Source organism: Hippoglossus stenolepis, chromosome 8 (assembly GCF_022539355.2).
Source record: "Hippoglossus stenolepis isolate QCI-W04-F060 chromosome 8, HSTE1.2, whole genome shotgun sequence".
Taxonomy (NCBI): domain Eukaryota; kingdom Metazoa; phylum Chordata; class Actinopteri; order Pleuronectiformes; family Pleuronectidae; genus Hippoglossus; species Hippoglossus stenolepis.
Window position 1 is genome coordinate 18,380,316 of NC_061490.1, and position 16,575 is coordinate 18,396,890.

Here is a 16,575-nt window from a genome sequence, read left to right on the forward strand (position 1 = left end):
TCCCTGTGGATCCAGCTGACCCCCGCCTCCTCAAGACAATGTCTGTGGGAAAAAGAAGGGGAGAGTGGGGGGGGGGTGGGTACACTCCCCCTGTCAGAGCCCTTCAGACACTGGAGTCCTCTGGGTTCTTTGTCTTGCTAGTCCAGACAATGAGTGAGAGCTGGGATATGAGGTCTGGTCATTCAGTGTTTTTTTTCTCCCCTTTAATGGCAGATGGATCGGCAGCAGAATATTGATCGGATGTGATTTCTGCAGGCTGTGGGTGCAGACTGGTGAGAAAGCAGGGGAGCTGTGGAAAGGGTGTGGCATGGATAAGAAAGAGGGTCTCCCCTTTAAAAAGGAGAGTTCACTAACTCAGAGACACCATCAGTCCTTTTAAGTAGATGCAATCACTGCCTTTTATTGTGTCCATTGAGGAGTAATATACTTTAACTGTACATTCTACCCAATGTAGGGCCTCACAGTCTTTCCTCAAAAGTACAATACGTCACCCACCCAGACTTACAGCAACAAATGCTGTCTGCTCCAATATGCCTTCATGGCCCATTACTATCCCTGTCTCATCATCTCCTTTTGTTTCACAGCTGATCATATGCTGCAGACAGCATATGCTTAAGTGGGACCCCTCTTAACCCTGGTATTAAAATATAGTTTGTAGAGCAGCAGGAACAATGGCCCATATTTTACAGAATACATCATTATGGTGGTGATGCCCCGCTGACAAGGGATTTTGATGTCCTGTGAAGCAGGGTCTGTCTTTGTAATCAATGTCTGCCCATCTCCTAACCAAATTAGAAGAAGGGTGGGGGGAGGAATGGAGGAAACAGCTGATGCACAGTGGGTGAAGTCATTGGGTTCACCACTGACTTAATGTACAAATGGTGGTAGTGTCTCAGTTCAGTACAAGAATAATAGGGCCTATATTTTATGGGTTTTTCTTCAGATGCTTTACAAAATGCCAACTTCAGCAAACAATTTCTCTGTGCTCCATTGGCCTGTTGAATTAGAGTTAATGCAGTACATGAGTCTCCCTTTGTAAAATAAATGTAATATCATTTGTGTGTGTCCATTGTGGTGTTACTGGTGGCCCGGCAGGGAGGATCCTCATTTGTTTCTGTTCCCTCAGGACTCATTTATTCAGCTGTCCAGTGGATATGATTGACAGAGCTGCTGAGAGAATGCATTGTGGTGAATTAGGTCAGGGTGTGGCATTGCTTTCCTGCTTATTGTCCCCATTCTTTCTCTTTGATTATTTTCACTCTTTACGGAAAGCTCATCCATCGCATCACTGTCAACTCCTTGTCGTCTTCTCAGTCTTTTAGCTGTTCCATTTTCTCCGCTCTCAGTCCCGCTGCTCTGTGGTCTCCATCATATTAAGGTCACTTGGTCATTTTTGTTGTACATGGTCTTATTTGAATGTCATGATACTCAGCTCCCAATCTCTTAAGTACTGAGCTGCAATACGGCCCGCTTATCCAGATTACCCTAAATCCGCCTATTGCTGCTGCTAGCAGAAAATCACAAGCTGTATGAGCAAAACAAATGTCGTTGAGATATAACAAAAAAAATGGCCATACAAATAGCTGCCTGTGTATTCAACAGTAAAACATACTTATGGGATTTAATACACACAGACTTTTAAAGGGCTGAGTGTGGTCCTTTAAAAAGCAAACAAGACTTGAATACAGATCTGTAGACAATCGGTGTCTTCAGTGCACCGCCACTGACTGAAAATAGAGTTGAGTTGTGCTGGTGGAGTCATCTGAAGCCCCTTTGTGCTCCCTCCCCTTTTCATTTGATGTCTGAAAGAGCTGCTTTCTGCGAAGTCGTCAGACAGCAGCAGTGGAAATATTAAGTTGCAATGTATGAAATTCTGCCATTTTCATCAGGGCCCCAAAAAAAAAAGCAAACTCACTGCTGTTTTTCTCGTTTAAAGTCCCCGGTCCCATGAACCGCGCTGCTAATGGATAGATGCATACTTCTTTTTACAAGTAACTGCCATGTGATACCTTCCATTGTCTGTTTGCAGTTCTGGGAAGTGATCAGCGATGAGCACGGCATCGACCCCACAGGGACTTACCATGGAGACAGTGACCTGCAGCTGGACAGGATCAGTGTTTACTACAATGAGGCCACAGGTTAGCTGTCTTCTCATCAAGTGGTTTATACATAAATGCTGAACTGTTGGTGCATAACTTCAGTTTGGTCATTTCATGCTGAAGTACAACATTAGATGTACTATGCTCATGTCTCCTGTCATGTGAGAATGTTTTTTACACATTAAATGTAACATTCGATACTGTGGTTTCCTGCATTATTGAGCTGTCGGCTTTCTCTCCTCTGTTTTTCCTCTCTCTCCCTGTTGTCTCTCGTCCTCTTTCTCATGAAGGAGGTAAATATGTTCCTCGGGCCATTCTGGTGGACTTGGAGCCTGGCACCATGGACTCCGTGAGGTCTGGGCCCTTTGGGCAGATCTTCAGACCTGACAACTTTGTTTTTGGTAGGTGGAATAAAGACACTTCCTACGTTACTGAATGACTACAGCCTTTTATATGAACTGGGAAAGAGAATGGCTCACGTACATGTCACTGCTTCCCCTCCAGGTCAGAGCGGTGCTGGAAACAACTGGGCCAAGGGCCACTACACAGAGGGAGCTGAGTTGGTGGACTCAGTCCTGGATGTGGTCCGCAAAGAGTCAGAAAGCTGCGACTGCCTGCAGGGCTTCCAGCTCACCCACTCTCTGGGTGGTGGAACTGGATCTGGAATGGGAACCCTGCTCATCAGCAAGATCCGTGAGGAGTACCCTGACCGTATCATGAACACCTTCAGTGTGGTGCCTTCCCCCAAGGTAACGTCCCCTTGTGAAAGAGCATGAGATTTTTTGGTTTTTAATTTTAGTTTCTCTTGCCTTGGGTCTCTTTTCTAAGATCATGAGACTGAAGAAATCATGTGGGTTTTCTTTCCTCAGGTGTCCGACACCGTGGTTGAGCCTTACAATGCCACCCTGTCAGTCCACCAGCTTGTAGAGAACACAGATGAAACCTACTGCATTGACAATGAAGCTCTGTACGACATCTGCTTCCGCACTCTCAAACTCACCACACCCACCTACGGAGACCTTAACCACCTGGTGTCTGCCACCATGAGCGGGGTCACCACCTGCCTTCGCTTCCCCGGTCAGCTCAATGCCGATCTCCGCAAACTGGCTGTCAACATGGTGCCTTTCCCTCGTCTGCACTTCTTCATGCCTGGTTTTGCCCCCTTAACCAGCAGGGGCAGCCAGCAGTATCGTGCCCTCACAGTGCCCGAGCTCACACAGCAGGTGTTTGATGCCAAGAATATGATGGCCGCATGCGACCCACGTCACGGCCGCTATCTGACCGTCGCCGCTGTTTTCCGTGGCAGAATGTCCATGAAGGAGGTTGACGAGCAGATGCTCAACGTGCAGAACAAGAACAGCAGTTACTTTGTCGAATGGATCCCCAACAACGTCAAGACCGCTGTCTGTGACATTCCACCCCGTGGCCTCAAGATGGCCGTCACTTTCATCGGCAACAGCACGGCCATCCAGGAGCTGTTCAAGCGCATCTCCGAGCAGTTCACAGCCATGTTCCGTCGCAAGGCCTTCTTGCACTGGTACACAGGGGAAGGTATGGATGAGATGGAGTTCACTGAAGCCGAGAGCAACATGAATGATCTGGTGTCTGAGTACCAGCAGTACCAGGATGCCACTGCTGAGGAGGAGGGTGAATTCGAGGAGGAGGCTGACGAGGACGCCTGAAGACGAAGATCTGATGGTTAAGACATCAATGCCAAAACGAAAAATAATCAAAAGGGTTAGGGTTAGGGTTAGGGGTTAACCCTAAAACCACAACAGTAACGAAGGAACCAACATAGTGTTAAGAGCAGTGCTAGAATTACTACAACTTTAGCGTATGTTAGATATCCCTTGTCATTCACTGCTAATAAAGTTGTAAAAACAAAAACTTGTTTTCCTTTCATTAATGTGTGCATACGTGTTTCAAGCTATCAAAATGAATGAGGTTCGGTTTGTATATTACAGAAATGCAGTGAGTCACACATGAGTACAAAGTTACTGCAATAGTTAATGAGCTGTAATATGTAGAGGTGTTTATTCTACGCTGCTCTACTATGATGGTTAAGGCCACATGGCCAAGTCATGACCCAGTGTGAGCAAGTTGTAACTAAATAACTGACAGTAGATCATCTGGAGTGCTTACAGGTGCAATGAGGCCCCAGAGAAAAATTCAGCTGCTGGGCCCATATTCCCTTCACACACATTCCAAGGTTGTCATGTGTTTATTTGATTAAACCCACTATGTAGTAATAGGCAACATATAAACAGAAAACATAATAACGATGCTCCTGAACTGCCTCTGGACACAAGGACCCTTTTCATTTGACAAAACTTTGGCAAAAACAACAGAAAAAAACATAAAACTCCTCCATACTGCTCCTGTGGTGTCATCCAAGTGTCTGTAAGCCCCGACATTCAATTTCGACCTGAAGCGGCGTCATTTACATCATGTTTTTAGCCTAAATATCCTCCTAGTTACGGCTGACAGTGAGTACTCACAAGTAGCAATATGCAATATCCAAAAGTGTTTTTTGGACTCAAACACTTCACCCACCTCTTCGTCGGCATAGTGGTGAGTAGACAATGAGGGAATTTTCCTTTTAGGGTGAACTATCCCTCTGAAGCCCACATTATGCAACTTTAAATCAATAAATTAAATTTGCTTTATTTATTTTCATATAAATAAAGTAACAGATGACTTGGAGCACCCAGGGCCCCCTGTGGTTCTGAGGCCCCCGGGGCAGTTCCCCATTTTACCCGAATAGGAAAAGCATGTTTTCTCTGGAGCAGCAAGAAAATGAAGCGTCTGGACAGAGGAGAAATGTAAATAAATCTCTTCAGACCACTGAATAGTAACTATTGTTGAATGTATCTGACAGTTAACTTTAAAAACTCCTTGCAGTGATGATTAATATAATCTTGTTTGTACAGCCCATCATTGTTATCTCCTCTTTGAACTATCCATAATCATATTGGATCGATTTAAACAATGATTCAATGTGGATCAGTGGCATTTATGTGGTTTCACTAAATCCAGTTTTACTTAACGGTCCCTTTAAGAATATGTGGGTACGGCGGGAAAACGACAGTGTGAACCAATCACGCTTGAGGCAGCTTTATCCAATCACAGACAGTCAAAGCAGGACTAGGCCCAGCTGTCCAATGGCAACAGATTTCCGTGTGAGTGACGTTTATACTATCCAATCGCCAGCGGCTAAAACGCCTCATGTGGGCGTTGTAAAGTGTTTTCCAGGAAGTTAATGCTCAATGTGTGTTTATAAGTGTTGTATCTCCTCGGATCCAGACGAGCAGTGTGAAGGTGGGCTGCAGAGAACACGGCTTTATTCAGTAGACGATTCCAGCAGATGATTGCATGAAATACATTCACGTTGCAAATGAACACATGAGCTAATCGGAAACAATTCTGCCCGGCAGCCGAGTGAAGAAGTGTCAAGCTGCTTGTTTTGGTCTCGTCAACTTCCTCTGGAGTTTTGTGGTTGTTTATAAAGATAGCAATATTCTTGAAAATAGAAAGAAAAACAATTTCGTCTCAGTGGCAACTAACATGAAATGATACAAAGAGTCGTTTAAAGATGGCGTTTACGTGTGAAGTAGCCAAAACTAGCGGTTATTAGGAATTTTCCGTTATTTTGTTTTTATCCTGACCGGAAATCAGATAGCTGTGAACTGATGTGATTCGGTAAGAAATGTTGACACGTTAAACAAAAGTTGTATCAGCGTTTATACAAAACTTAATGTTAGCAAGAAAACAACAGAGAAATGTCGTGAAACAGCACAGGCTCGATGCTAGAGATCATCAGTTAGTTAACTGGTAACATTGTTGGGTTTACACGTCAACATTACAAATACTTGTCTGTGTATTGCATAGTCTAAGCAGTGATCCTGTCTAACCCCGTGTGAAGAATGGAGGCTACACAGGTGATCTCTGACTCATTCCTGGAGTCAGATGAGGCAGAAAATGAAGAGGAGGATGAAAATAAGAGGGGTCAACCATTGGCTAAACTGTGCATCTTAAAGAATGAGCTCGTCCCTGAGACAGGTGAGAGGCTTACTGCTGCTTTCATCACAAGTTTGTTTGCTGATATAATCAATGGGTCTATGTTCCTCTCACAATGGATTTTCTCCTTCACCCAGAGTTGCCCCTGTTTTTGGGAAATAATGTGCTGGGCCGTGACCTCAACGCCTGCACCCTGCACTTGCCAGCGCCCTCAATATCTAAGCAGCATGCCACCATCAGCCTCTCTGTCTACAGCAGAAGAGGTCGTCGCCCTGAAGAGGATGTAGAGGCTTTGGTGTGGGACCTTGGGAGCATGAATGGGACCCGCAAAGGCCGCTTAAAGCTGACGCCTAACGTACGCTACGCCCTCAGTGATGGTGACAGTTTGGTGGTGGCAGACATCCCATGTCAGTATGTCAGCTGCACTGTAGACGCAAACTCGTCGCAAGGGGGCATGAGGACTCCTGTGAGCAGAGATATGGGGGTAAAGGCCGGGTCACCGGATGTCACTGAAAAAGAGGGAGGCGACAAAAGCACAGACAGCAAGAAATGTGAAAACACAGACACAAAGGCGGGGGTGACATCAACCAAGACTCCCGTCAGGGCCGGTTGCCTCTTCTTAGAGCAAACTCCAACCCAGCCACAGGGGACCCTGGTCCCAGAATCTGACGCAGACTCAGATGGAGAAAGAGAGGGAGGAGGCAGAGGGCGTAAGGCTTTAGGTATGTATATTCTGTGTGTTTAAGATTACGCTCTGTTTTGTGTCTGATGCGCTACAATTTCATCTTTATTGTCTTTACAGTGTCTGATTCTGACTCCCATAAATCTAGTCCTGCTTGTTCTACATTCTTGAGTCCCACAAACAAAATCGTCCCTGAAAGGTATCTTAGCAACACTGTTTTGGAGCTTTACTAGTTTCTGTGAATATATGCTTTCATACAGTTTTCTTTCATTTCCAAATAACCATGCTTGTCACCTCTGTTTTCCACTGTTTGACAGTGAGGATGAAAGTCCCATCACACCATCCTCCTCCTCCAAAAATAGGTCGTACAGACATGTCAGATTCAGCAAGGAAGAGACAGAAGTAGATGTGGCTGGACAGCGGCTGGAGGAAAAAAAGACACTTGCGATTGTGGATGACAGTGAAGAAGAGGAAGGAAGAGAGAAAGAAACAGTCACACCAGAGGAAACCAAGTCTAAGGAAAGTGGAAAACATGTACCAGTGACACAGGAAGGAAATGTCAGTTTTATGGGAGATGATGAATTGCCGGTGTCTACCTTAACAGTCACCAAAAATGTGATCCTTGTACTTAACATGGACAGTGACACTGATGTGGAGGGAGAGGAGGAAGGGGTGTCATCTGCAGGTCCTGTGACCTTGAACATAAACCAAGTCAGTCAGCCACCAAACACTGCCCACTTTCAGATGGACAGTGATACAGATGTCGATGAGGATGAAGATGCCTTGGACAAAGATCTTAAAACTGTGACTTCCTCTGATGAGAGTACCAAAATTTCTCATGTTAATTCAGCTATTCAGCCTGAGGGAATTACTATGGACAGTGACACTGATGTGGATGACGATGCTGCTGTGTCAGACGCTGCCACAAAAACAAAGCCCATGTCAGTTCAGAGTGCATCCACAGCTGACTCTGCTCCTTTGATGCAGCCGAAAGATTTCCATCTCGACAGTGACACAGATGTTGAAGATGAAGACGAAAAGGAATGTGGAACAAATAAATTGAGCTCTAAAATAGATGAAATTTCCATTAAATTGGAAACAAAGCCAGCTGGGCCTGAATCTGCCGCCGCTGCTCCTCATGGCCTACATTCCGAAAGTGACACAGATGATGAACAGATCCCTGCCCCTACCCTCAGTGAACCCCCCGTGGTGTTTGCTCTAGCCACAGACTCATGCACCGCTGCAGACCGAGGGGTTGCTATTCTGTCTGACAGTGACACAGACGTGGAAGACGATTCTCCTCAGGTTATGTCTGTAGCTGTCACAACCTTGTCGGCCTCTCCTGGTACCAAGCCAGCAGCTCTTGAGTCACATTCGGATGCGGACACAGATGTGGAGGGGTCAGGCCAGAGCGGATCCAAACCAACTGACCTCGGATTGGACAGTGATACAGATGTGGAGGATAAGGAGGCAGACATTGACGAAGCAGGTGATGACCAGATCCCTAACTTATGCAGAGAAAACACACCTGGGCTGATGGTTCCTCCTCTGCAGAACTGCTCTACTCCTGTACAACTGACAGGTAATTAATCAACACATTTTCAAATTAGAACTTAATGGAGTGAATGTAGGCTGCAACTAATGATTATTTTCATTACTGATTAATTAATTTCTCAATTAACAACAGAAAATATGTATATTGTTAGTACAAAGAGGTCAAAATTCTTGTGTATGAATAACTGAAGAGGAGAGATTCTTCACATCACTGAAGGGAAGCCACAGTTTTCAATTTGAAGACATAGTATGACCTTCTTGATCCATTGTATAAATTATTTAGTACATTTATTTTTAACATTAGCATTTAAGCATGTTTAATTTTTCTTAATTTTGTTATTTTGACTTTGGGATGGTCCCAGAAGGAGAGGTGGAACATATGGATACTCAGGCTTTCGTGAGTCCCTCTTCAGTTCCATTTAGGGGTGAGTAAATCATTTTATTAATACATTCAGAAAGCACGTATCTTTGTTCTATGAGACTGTATACCAGAAAGTTCCACAAGTATCTTTTCTCTCTTCCCCGTTTACCAGGTGCTGTAGCTGCTGCTGTAAGACCTGTAGCATTGTCATCCTGCTCAGACAGCCAGGAGGACGAGGACTTTGTTGTTGCTGAGACGCAGTCCTTCATTCTTCAGACCCGAGATCTCCAAAGCAACCCTCCAGAGGACCATTCCATGGAACCCACCCAAGCTTTTTGCCCTGAAACTTCTGGTGATGAAACTGATCAACCGTCCAGCAGAGAAAGGTCTTTTCAACTGGGATTGTCTGACAGCCGCCACCGGCAGTGTCAGGCCCAAGCTCTAGCCATGGAGAACACCCAGGCATTTGTGGAAAGAGGTGTGAATATGGAAGATACCCACGCATATGCTACTACTTCAACTGCAGACAGAGCCTCTGCAGACAATGATGCAAATCTGGAGGCTACACAGGACTATGAAGAGGACGAGGAGCCTGCCAGATATCCTGAAAAAGAAGGGCGGACAGAATTGGTTCTGGAAGAAACACAGGCATATATCACAAAGCCAGAGAGTGATTCAGAGAGTGAGACGGATGAAGATGAGAGAAAAAATATTACTGCTACTGCCGAGACTCAGCCTTTTGGCTTTACTACTTCATGTACTCCTGCCATGGCTGAAACCCAACCAATATCTGCCTTCGAGGAAGAGGAGAGTGTGGCAGAAGAGTGCGAGGAACGTGGGGGGACACTTCAACCTCAGCAAAGAATGTCTGGTGAGGTTTTATCAATAGCTCAAACTCAGCCCATGAATGCATGTAGCAATGGAGAAAGTGATGATGAAGAAGAGGAGCAGACACAGCCTCTCACTGGTTCAGATTTATCAGTTGCTGAAACCCAGCCCATGCACATTGGTTGTGCAGAAACTCAGCCCATGGCTACAAGTGATGATGAGGACTTGATGCCAGGCCCACGAAAAAGAAGAGCAAAGCAACTGTCTGAAGAAGAGCTGACACAAACGCTCACAAACTCTGAGGCCTCTGCAGTTGAAAGTCAGCCAGTAGATGCAGGTGAAGGTGGGGAAAGTGATGAAAAAGACTCGATAACAGTTTTTAAAAGAAGACGAGCAAAACCACTTCAACTTGAGGAGACGCAATCCCTCTCTGGCTCTGAAGCCTTTGCTGCTGAAACTCAGCCCATGGGTGCATGTGAGGGCGAGCAAAGTGACGAAGACGACTCAATTCCTGTCCCACGAAAAAGCAAAGCAAAGCAACTGCGACTTGAAGAAGAGGAGACACAGCCTCTCACTGTTGGAACTCAGCCAATGGAAACAGGTGAAGACAAGGAAAGTAATGATGAAGACTCGATTCCAGGTCCACGAAAAAGAAAGGCAAAGGCTCTGCAACTTAAAGAGGAGGAGACGCAACCGCTCTCGAGTTCTGAGGTCCCTGCTGTTGAAAGTCAAGTGACACAATCTGAAGCTGGAACCAGTGGAATCAGTGTTAGAGACAAACGAGGGACAAGGGCAAAAATAAGAGAGGAGGAAGAGCAGGCAGAGTGTTCAGAATCTCCAAAGAGAAAGACGAGAGGGAAGAGTAAAGCTTTGCCAACTACCAGAGGAAGGAGGGGGAAATCTGGGCCTGTTGGGGATGTAAGTGAGGAAGAGGGGGAGTTAGAGCAGGCTAGGAGAACAAGGGGGAGAACATTTACAAGGCAGCAGAAAGGCAATGAAGAAGATGGAGGAAAGTCTGAATTTGAAAGAAATAAACCTGCGGAAAATGGCAACCGAATAAAGAAAAAACAAAAAGCATTGGGAGAGGAGAGAGGTGTTGCAGACCTAAGAGATAAAGAGAGAGAAAAGAGGGAGATTGAGGAAATAGAGAGGCGTAGAATGGAAGAACAAGAAAATAAGGAAGAACAAGAAAGATTGCATGCTGAAAACATGGAGAGGATACGACTTGAGGAAACAGCAGAGAAAGAGAGAAAGGAACAAGAAGAAAAGGAAAGAGTGGAGAAAGAAAAACAGAGACGAGAAGAAAGAGAAACAGCTGATCGAATACAAAAAGAAAAAGAACAATTGGAGAAGAAAATAAGAGACAATGACGAAAAAGAGAGATTGGAGCGTGAAAAGGCAGAACGTGAAGAGAGGGAGAAATTGGAAAGGGAAACAAAGGAGCAGGAAGAGAAAGAGAGATTGGAACGAGAAAAGAGGGAATTAAAAGAGAGACTTGAGAGGGAGAGGAGGGAAGAAGAACACCAAGCAAGACTGCAGAGGGAAGAAAGAGAAAGACTGGAGAAAGAAAAAGAGACCAAAGAAAAGCCAATAAAAGAACAAGAAAACAAATCCAAAGTGTCAATGGGAGGTCGAAGAGCATCGAAAAAAACTACCGTTGCCGCATGTTCAACAGAGCAAGACTCAGCTGAATTGGCCGAAGATGATGTCCCAGCGAGGAGAACCAGATCTCGCTCCAACTCGATCAGCTCGATCAGCTCCGAGAGATCTGCGTCAAGCGTCAACACCCAGCAGGGCCGCGGGAGAGGTCGAGACAGAGGAGCAAAAAGGACCAGTGAGCCACCTAAGGCGGCTGTCGTCAGAAGCAGCAACAGGAGGAGGACGGTGGCTGCAGAGACAACAGAGCAGGACAATGATTCTCTCAACTCTGATATTTCAAGCTACAGTGTGAGCTCACAAAGCAGAGGAAGAGGAGGCAGACAGCGGGGAAGACCAAGGATAACAGAGGCTGAGCCAGACTCTATCCCTCCTATCAATAGTCAGAGTGATCAGAATTCTGCTACCAAACCTGCAACCAGAGGTAGGAAGGGCAGGAAAACGGAGCCATCCTCTAGTGCGGCTCCTCAGGAAGATGATGCAGAGAAGGCAGATTCACAGCAGGCTCGTACCACAAGGGGACAGCGCAGAGCCACGACAAACATCTCTGAATCAACTGCTGCAGACGAGGAGAAGCAGTCCAATCAGGACGAAGGTCACGGCAGTGAGGAATCACGTCTTTCTAAGAGGAATGTCTGGGGCAGAGCCCAAAAATCTGCAGCTTCTGCAGCCAGTAATGGAGATGAGGCTAAAGACAAAAGACAAGAGAGGAAGAGACAGCTGGAGCCAAATATAGAGGAGGATTCTCACAGTAGGACCAACATTTCTGTAGTGAAAGTCCAAGCAGTAGAGACAACACAGGAAGGAGGAGAAGATGAAAGTAAAGATGAAAATCCTGTCCAAGCTAAGAGGAGAGGTAGAGCATCTAATGCTCAAGTCAAGAAGGACGCAAATGAATCTCCTGTTGAAGTGGAGTTGAAAAAAGAGAAGGAGAATGTCGAGAAGAGGGGCAGAAGTCGGCCATCAGCGGCCCAGAAAAAAAGGGAAGAGGAGCAGGAAGAGAGTGGAACATCGGCCAATTCCACGACACAGGAGGCCAAAGTGCAGACTCCAGAGGTGACTTAATGACTTCACTTTTAAACATGGATTTGAAATTAAAAGGTCAAGTTGTTATTTGATATAAAAACACATTAAGGCTCAGACATAAATCGGAGCGAACAGAGTGGAGCAAAGTGTAATTACTGTCCGGGAACTTCTGTCCCTGATAAATAAGGCTTTTATCTAGTACGAAGGCCCTGGTGCATTTCTCTCTCTGACTCATCCTTTCCAGCCATCAAAATAAACTGCAGTCAACATCAGGGACTGTCTTAAGTCTCTCCCCACTCTCTTTGCAACAAGAGTAGCAGGACCTGCTGTGCATCACCATTAATACACTAAGAGAATTAAGAGGCTTAGTGGTCACACAGCCACTTCTTACTCTGATGTTATGACCTTTGCCTTCTTTACTCTTCCTGGGCTCACCATTCTCCTCGTGTGTTTTTAAGTTTTGCCCTTGTTTGTCTTCATCCTTGCATAACTTTGTTGTTTCTCTCTTAACTCCCCCTCACTCCCCCTTCCTCTCTCTTTTAAAAGCCACATACTCCAACCAGCAGAGTATCCCAGAAGCGACAGGCTCCTGCAAATTCCTCTCCTGTGGCAAAGACTCCTCGCTCCTCCTCCTCGTCTTCCCCTGCAGCTAGAGGTCGACTACAAGCTGCGAGTCAGGCCTACAAAGTCAGTTTGTTTATCTGTGTTTGTGTCTTTTATAAACCTGTGGGCATTTTTATCAATCAAGTTATGCACAAGCGGGATATTTGATGATAATTGGGGAATACTTTTTTGAAAATTGACGCCACTCTCCTATCTTAAGTACAGAGCTAGAGCCAGGTTGGGATTAGCCTAAATTAGCATCGATATTGGAGCCAGGGGGGACAGTTAAAAAATCACACCTACAGTTATGACTCATGTAGGACATAACTCGTCGTAAAAAGCACAATTTGACCTTTAAGTTTGTCGATCCTCAGAGGGGATGTTAGGTATATTTCTGACCTTTGGACAGAGCCAGGCTACCTGTTTCCCCTTGTTTCCAGTGTTTATGCTAGGCTAGGCTAAGTGCCTCATGGCTCTGGCTTCATATGGAATTGACCAAATTGACTTGGCATGAAAATGAATAGGTATATTCCCCAAAGTATCACACTCACACCAAGGATGTTTAACAGTTTAATCCACATCTGCAGAGGTTAACAGTGCTTTTTGGTTTGTGCGGTAATTGAAGCTTTGACCTGAGACACACGTCTGTCATTCCCTCAGGTGCTGTTCACAGGCGTGGCGGATGAAGCCTGGGAGAGAGGGCTGGCTCGCCTGGGAGGCAGCATGGCTAAAGGTGTGGCAGACATGAACTGCCTAGTGACTGATCAAGTGCGCAGGACTATCAAGTTCCTGTGTGCAGTGGCCAAAGGAATCCCAATTGTCACCACATGCTGGTTGGAAAAGGTTACTTGTATCAACAGTTTATCCCAGACTTGTTATTTTTCTCCCCTCTATAATACAATATGTACATATACTGCTCACACTAATACAGAGACATACTCACATGCTCTCCTGTCCTGGTGTTTCAGAGCGGTAAAGCTGGGAGCTTCCTGTCACCTCATGCTTTTGTTGTGAAGGATCCGGAGCAGGAGAAGAAGTTCGGTTTCTGCCTGCAGACGTCTCTGACGATTGCCAGCAGTCATCTTCTATTACAGGTACTCCAAGTCATTCATCCTATTTATTTCTGAGCTCGATAGTGAGAGGCTGACCGTGTGTCAGCATGGGGCTTCCCTTGGCAGATGGTGGGTAATATCCACTCTGAGCAATAGTGAGTCTCGGTGGGAATCCAGAAGTGTTATTATAAGAATCATGTCCTATAACACATCTAATCGTCTTTTAGCTCAGTGTGTATGTTGTTGAATGTGCTCACATCATTACAAGGGGACAGTGTTGGTCGTTTACCATTATCTTGAGGCTTATAGGACGTAATTTGTCATTTACTTTCAAAGTTGTGGTTTTATAGGCGTTTCAATTTCTGCCACATGTTCTTTTTACGCTGCACTGTCATCAAAACTGCGAAGGGATTGATACCACATATTATGCTGATAAATCTAGAATGAGGAAACACTATACATGTGTGATACAAAAATCCACTGCCAAGGGTCTTGTATTGATTTCCTGAAGCATTCTTGCACAGATTAAATTAAAAACAGAAAAATCTAATTTGTTGAGATGTTGTTTACTTCCCTCCTATTCTCTTAGGGATATGAGATCCATGTTACGAAATCAGTGAAGCCGGAGCCAGCTCAAATGAAAGACATAATCTCCTGCAGTGGAGCAACATTTCTAACCAAGATGCCCTCTTCTCACAAGGTACCAGTCAGACACTAAACAATTCATAGTTGCAATCTGTCTTCACGTTTCAGAATTCACCTTAAATCGTAAATAACAAGTTTTATTTTCTGTCATCTCAGCCTCAAACTGTCGTGATTTCCTGCGAGGAGGACTGGTCGCTGTGCCGCCCGGCCGTCTCTTCATCACTCCCAGTCGTCACTGCCGAGTTCATTCTCTCAGGAATCCTTCAGCAGAAAGTCGACTTTCAAACACACGCACTCTCTGCTCCTGTCACTAATGCAGGAGGCAGAAGAAGGGGCAGGAACAAGACATAGCATCGATACAGTCATTCACCTTCACAGTGTATGTGCGGTAAATCTGCATAAGTGTTTTTGATCTTATGATCTCTAGACACCCTTTCAAACCAGAGACCTATAGAAGCACTAGTGACTCGGCTGTTTGTCTCTATTAAACTTGAAGAATTTATTTGTCAAAAGTTGATTGTACATTCATGTAAAGACATTTTGTACATATATTGTCAGCACTGGAAGCCTGCGTGTCATTTTGCCATTTATGTTAAAAAACTAATTTTATAGGTACAACAACTGTACATAAGAGAGTGATGTGAGAAGCTTTGCGGGGTGTTAAATTAGGGTCCTCGCAGCTCCCCTCTTCCTCCTGTGTGTTCCATCCCTCCTTTTATACATCAACAAATAGAGCACGAATTAACACTGCTAAATTGCTGCTACTCAGTGTGCTGAGTACTTAAACTTAATCAGCATTTTTGGCAGGTGACCAACCGTGATGCAGGGAGTTGTATAAATCATGTTGGGATGGTGGAGCGTTGGAACCGATGGGATGTCTTTAGAAATCCATCAGCTACGGCGGTCAGATGATGTGGGGAAAAAAAATCTTGTTTCCTTTGTTGATAAGAAGAAGTGCATATAGTGCCTTTCATACCGAGGTAGTCATGAACCTAACAGTGTATTTGTTGTTCCTATGCCTCCATTAACCACCACCACCTACTCCATTAAGGCCTCGTCCAATCCTATTACCTCCACAGATGAGCGGAGATGTATGCACCCGAATGCTGATGCTGCCTCTACATCAATATCTTATGATGTTTGTCCTTGCCATGCATTCACCTACTGTCTCTTTACTTTTTTAGCATGCAGCTTTGAAGGTATGTTGTAATTGTATGGTAAATGTCATTGGTGTTTTAGAAACAGACCCATTAGCTCTAGTTTTTAGAGCTTTTGCTCAAATCATGACATCAGTCTGTACTGTCAATGAAAACATTAAACATTTCCTATTGCCTTTAAGCACATGTTTATCTCCTTTTGCATCTGTACAAACAATGTGACCTCAATTGTTTAGCTGGGCTTATTTGACTGTAAGAATAGAAACCAAAACAGAAGATAAATTTATATTAGTTTTCTCTAGTCTTTTGACCAAATGGGCTTTTGTTGCTGAATTTCAAGGTTAATCCCACAATTGCAAAAAGGGAGGTATAAGAAAGCAGTATATTCCATGCAATGCCTTAGAATTTAGCATATAGATTCGTACAGAATGTGCCTTTAATATAATCCATATGTTGTTTCCATGTTATTTTATGATCAATCATAAAATTGACACTTGGATGACACCACAGGAGCAGTATGGAGGCATGTTATGTATTCTTTCTGTTTCTATACATTTGAAGAAGGAGTAACCAGTTACTTTAATTGTATTTGATTTGGCTGCAGTGCTGTTTACCCATGAAACTCCCAAAGTGTTTTGTGGAATCAGAAACTTTACCCACCACTCCATCGGCATAGTGGTGAGTAGATCATGAGTGGATTTTTGTGTGAACTATCCATTTAAGATCATTCTCTTTATTTTGTATTTCTTGCTAAATCAAAATAAAGTCAATCAATTTCCACAAACCAGACGACCAAGAAAATGCTTTTATTTCTTGGGGTAAAAAACGTGGAAAGTGATGTGATGAAAATGAATGCACCAAGCAAAAGCTCATAAATAACTATTCTGAACTCAAT

At 44.5% G+C, this 16,575-nt stretch overlaps 2 protein-coding genes across 3 annotated transcripts in view; both read left to right on the forward strand.

Annotated features, from left to right (window-relative positions):
• tubb5 (tubulin, beta 5) overlaps positions 1 to 3,986 on the forward strand; it is a 4,573-nt gene extending 587 nt beyond the window's left edge. Inside the window, exons 2-6 of one of the 2 annotated variants that reach the window (XM_035162697.1) lie at positions 214 to 272; positions 2,030 to 2,138; positions 2,390 to 2,500; positions 2,604 to 2,848; positions 2,969 to 3,986. In XM_035162697.1, coding sequence (XP_035018588.1) covers positions 2,440 to 2,500; positions 2,604 to 2,848; positions 2,969 to 3,781 — 1,119 coding nt within the window. In that variant the 5' untranslated portion in view covers positions 214 to 272; positions 2,030 to 2,138; positions 2,390 to 2,439 and the 3' untranslated portion in view covers positions 3,782 to 3,986. The remainder of the gene's footprint in view (positions 1 to 213; positions 273 to 2,029; positions 2,139 to 2,389; positions 2,501 to 2,603; positions 2,849 to 2,968) is intronic. The other variant, XM_035162696.1, reaches the window with a different exon arrangement.
• Positions 3,987 to 5,360: 1,374 nt separating this feature from the next.
• mdc1 (mediator of DNA damage checkpoint 1) lies at positions 5,361 to 15,861 on the forward strand. Its single transcript, XM_035162784.2, has 12 exons — positions 5,361 to 5,417; positions 5,988 to 6,158; positions 6,254 to 6,838; positions 6,919 to 6,997; positions 7,116 to 8,380; positions 8,715 to 8,777; positions 8,886 to 12,253; positions 12,770 to 12,910; positions 13,487 to 13,669; positions 13,795 to 13,920; positions 14,468 to 14,578; positions 14,680 to 15,861. The coding sequence occupies exons 2-12, from the start codon at positions 6,023 to 6,025 to the stop codon at positions 14,872 to 14,874; spliced, it is 6,252 nt and encodes a 2,083-aa protein (XP_035018675.2). The 5' UTR covers positions 5,361 to 5,417; positions 5,988 to 6,022; the 3' UTR covers positions 14,875 to 15,861.
• Positions 15,862 to 16,575: the final 714 nt, after the last annotated feature.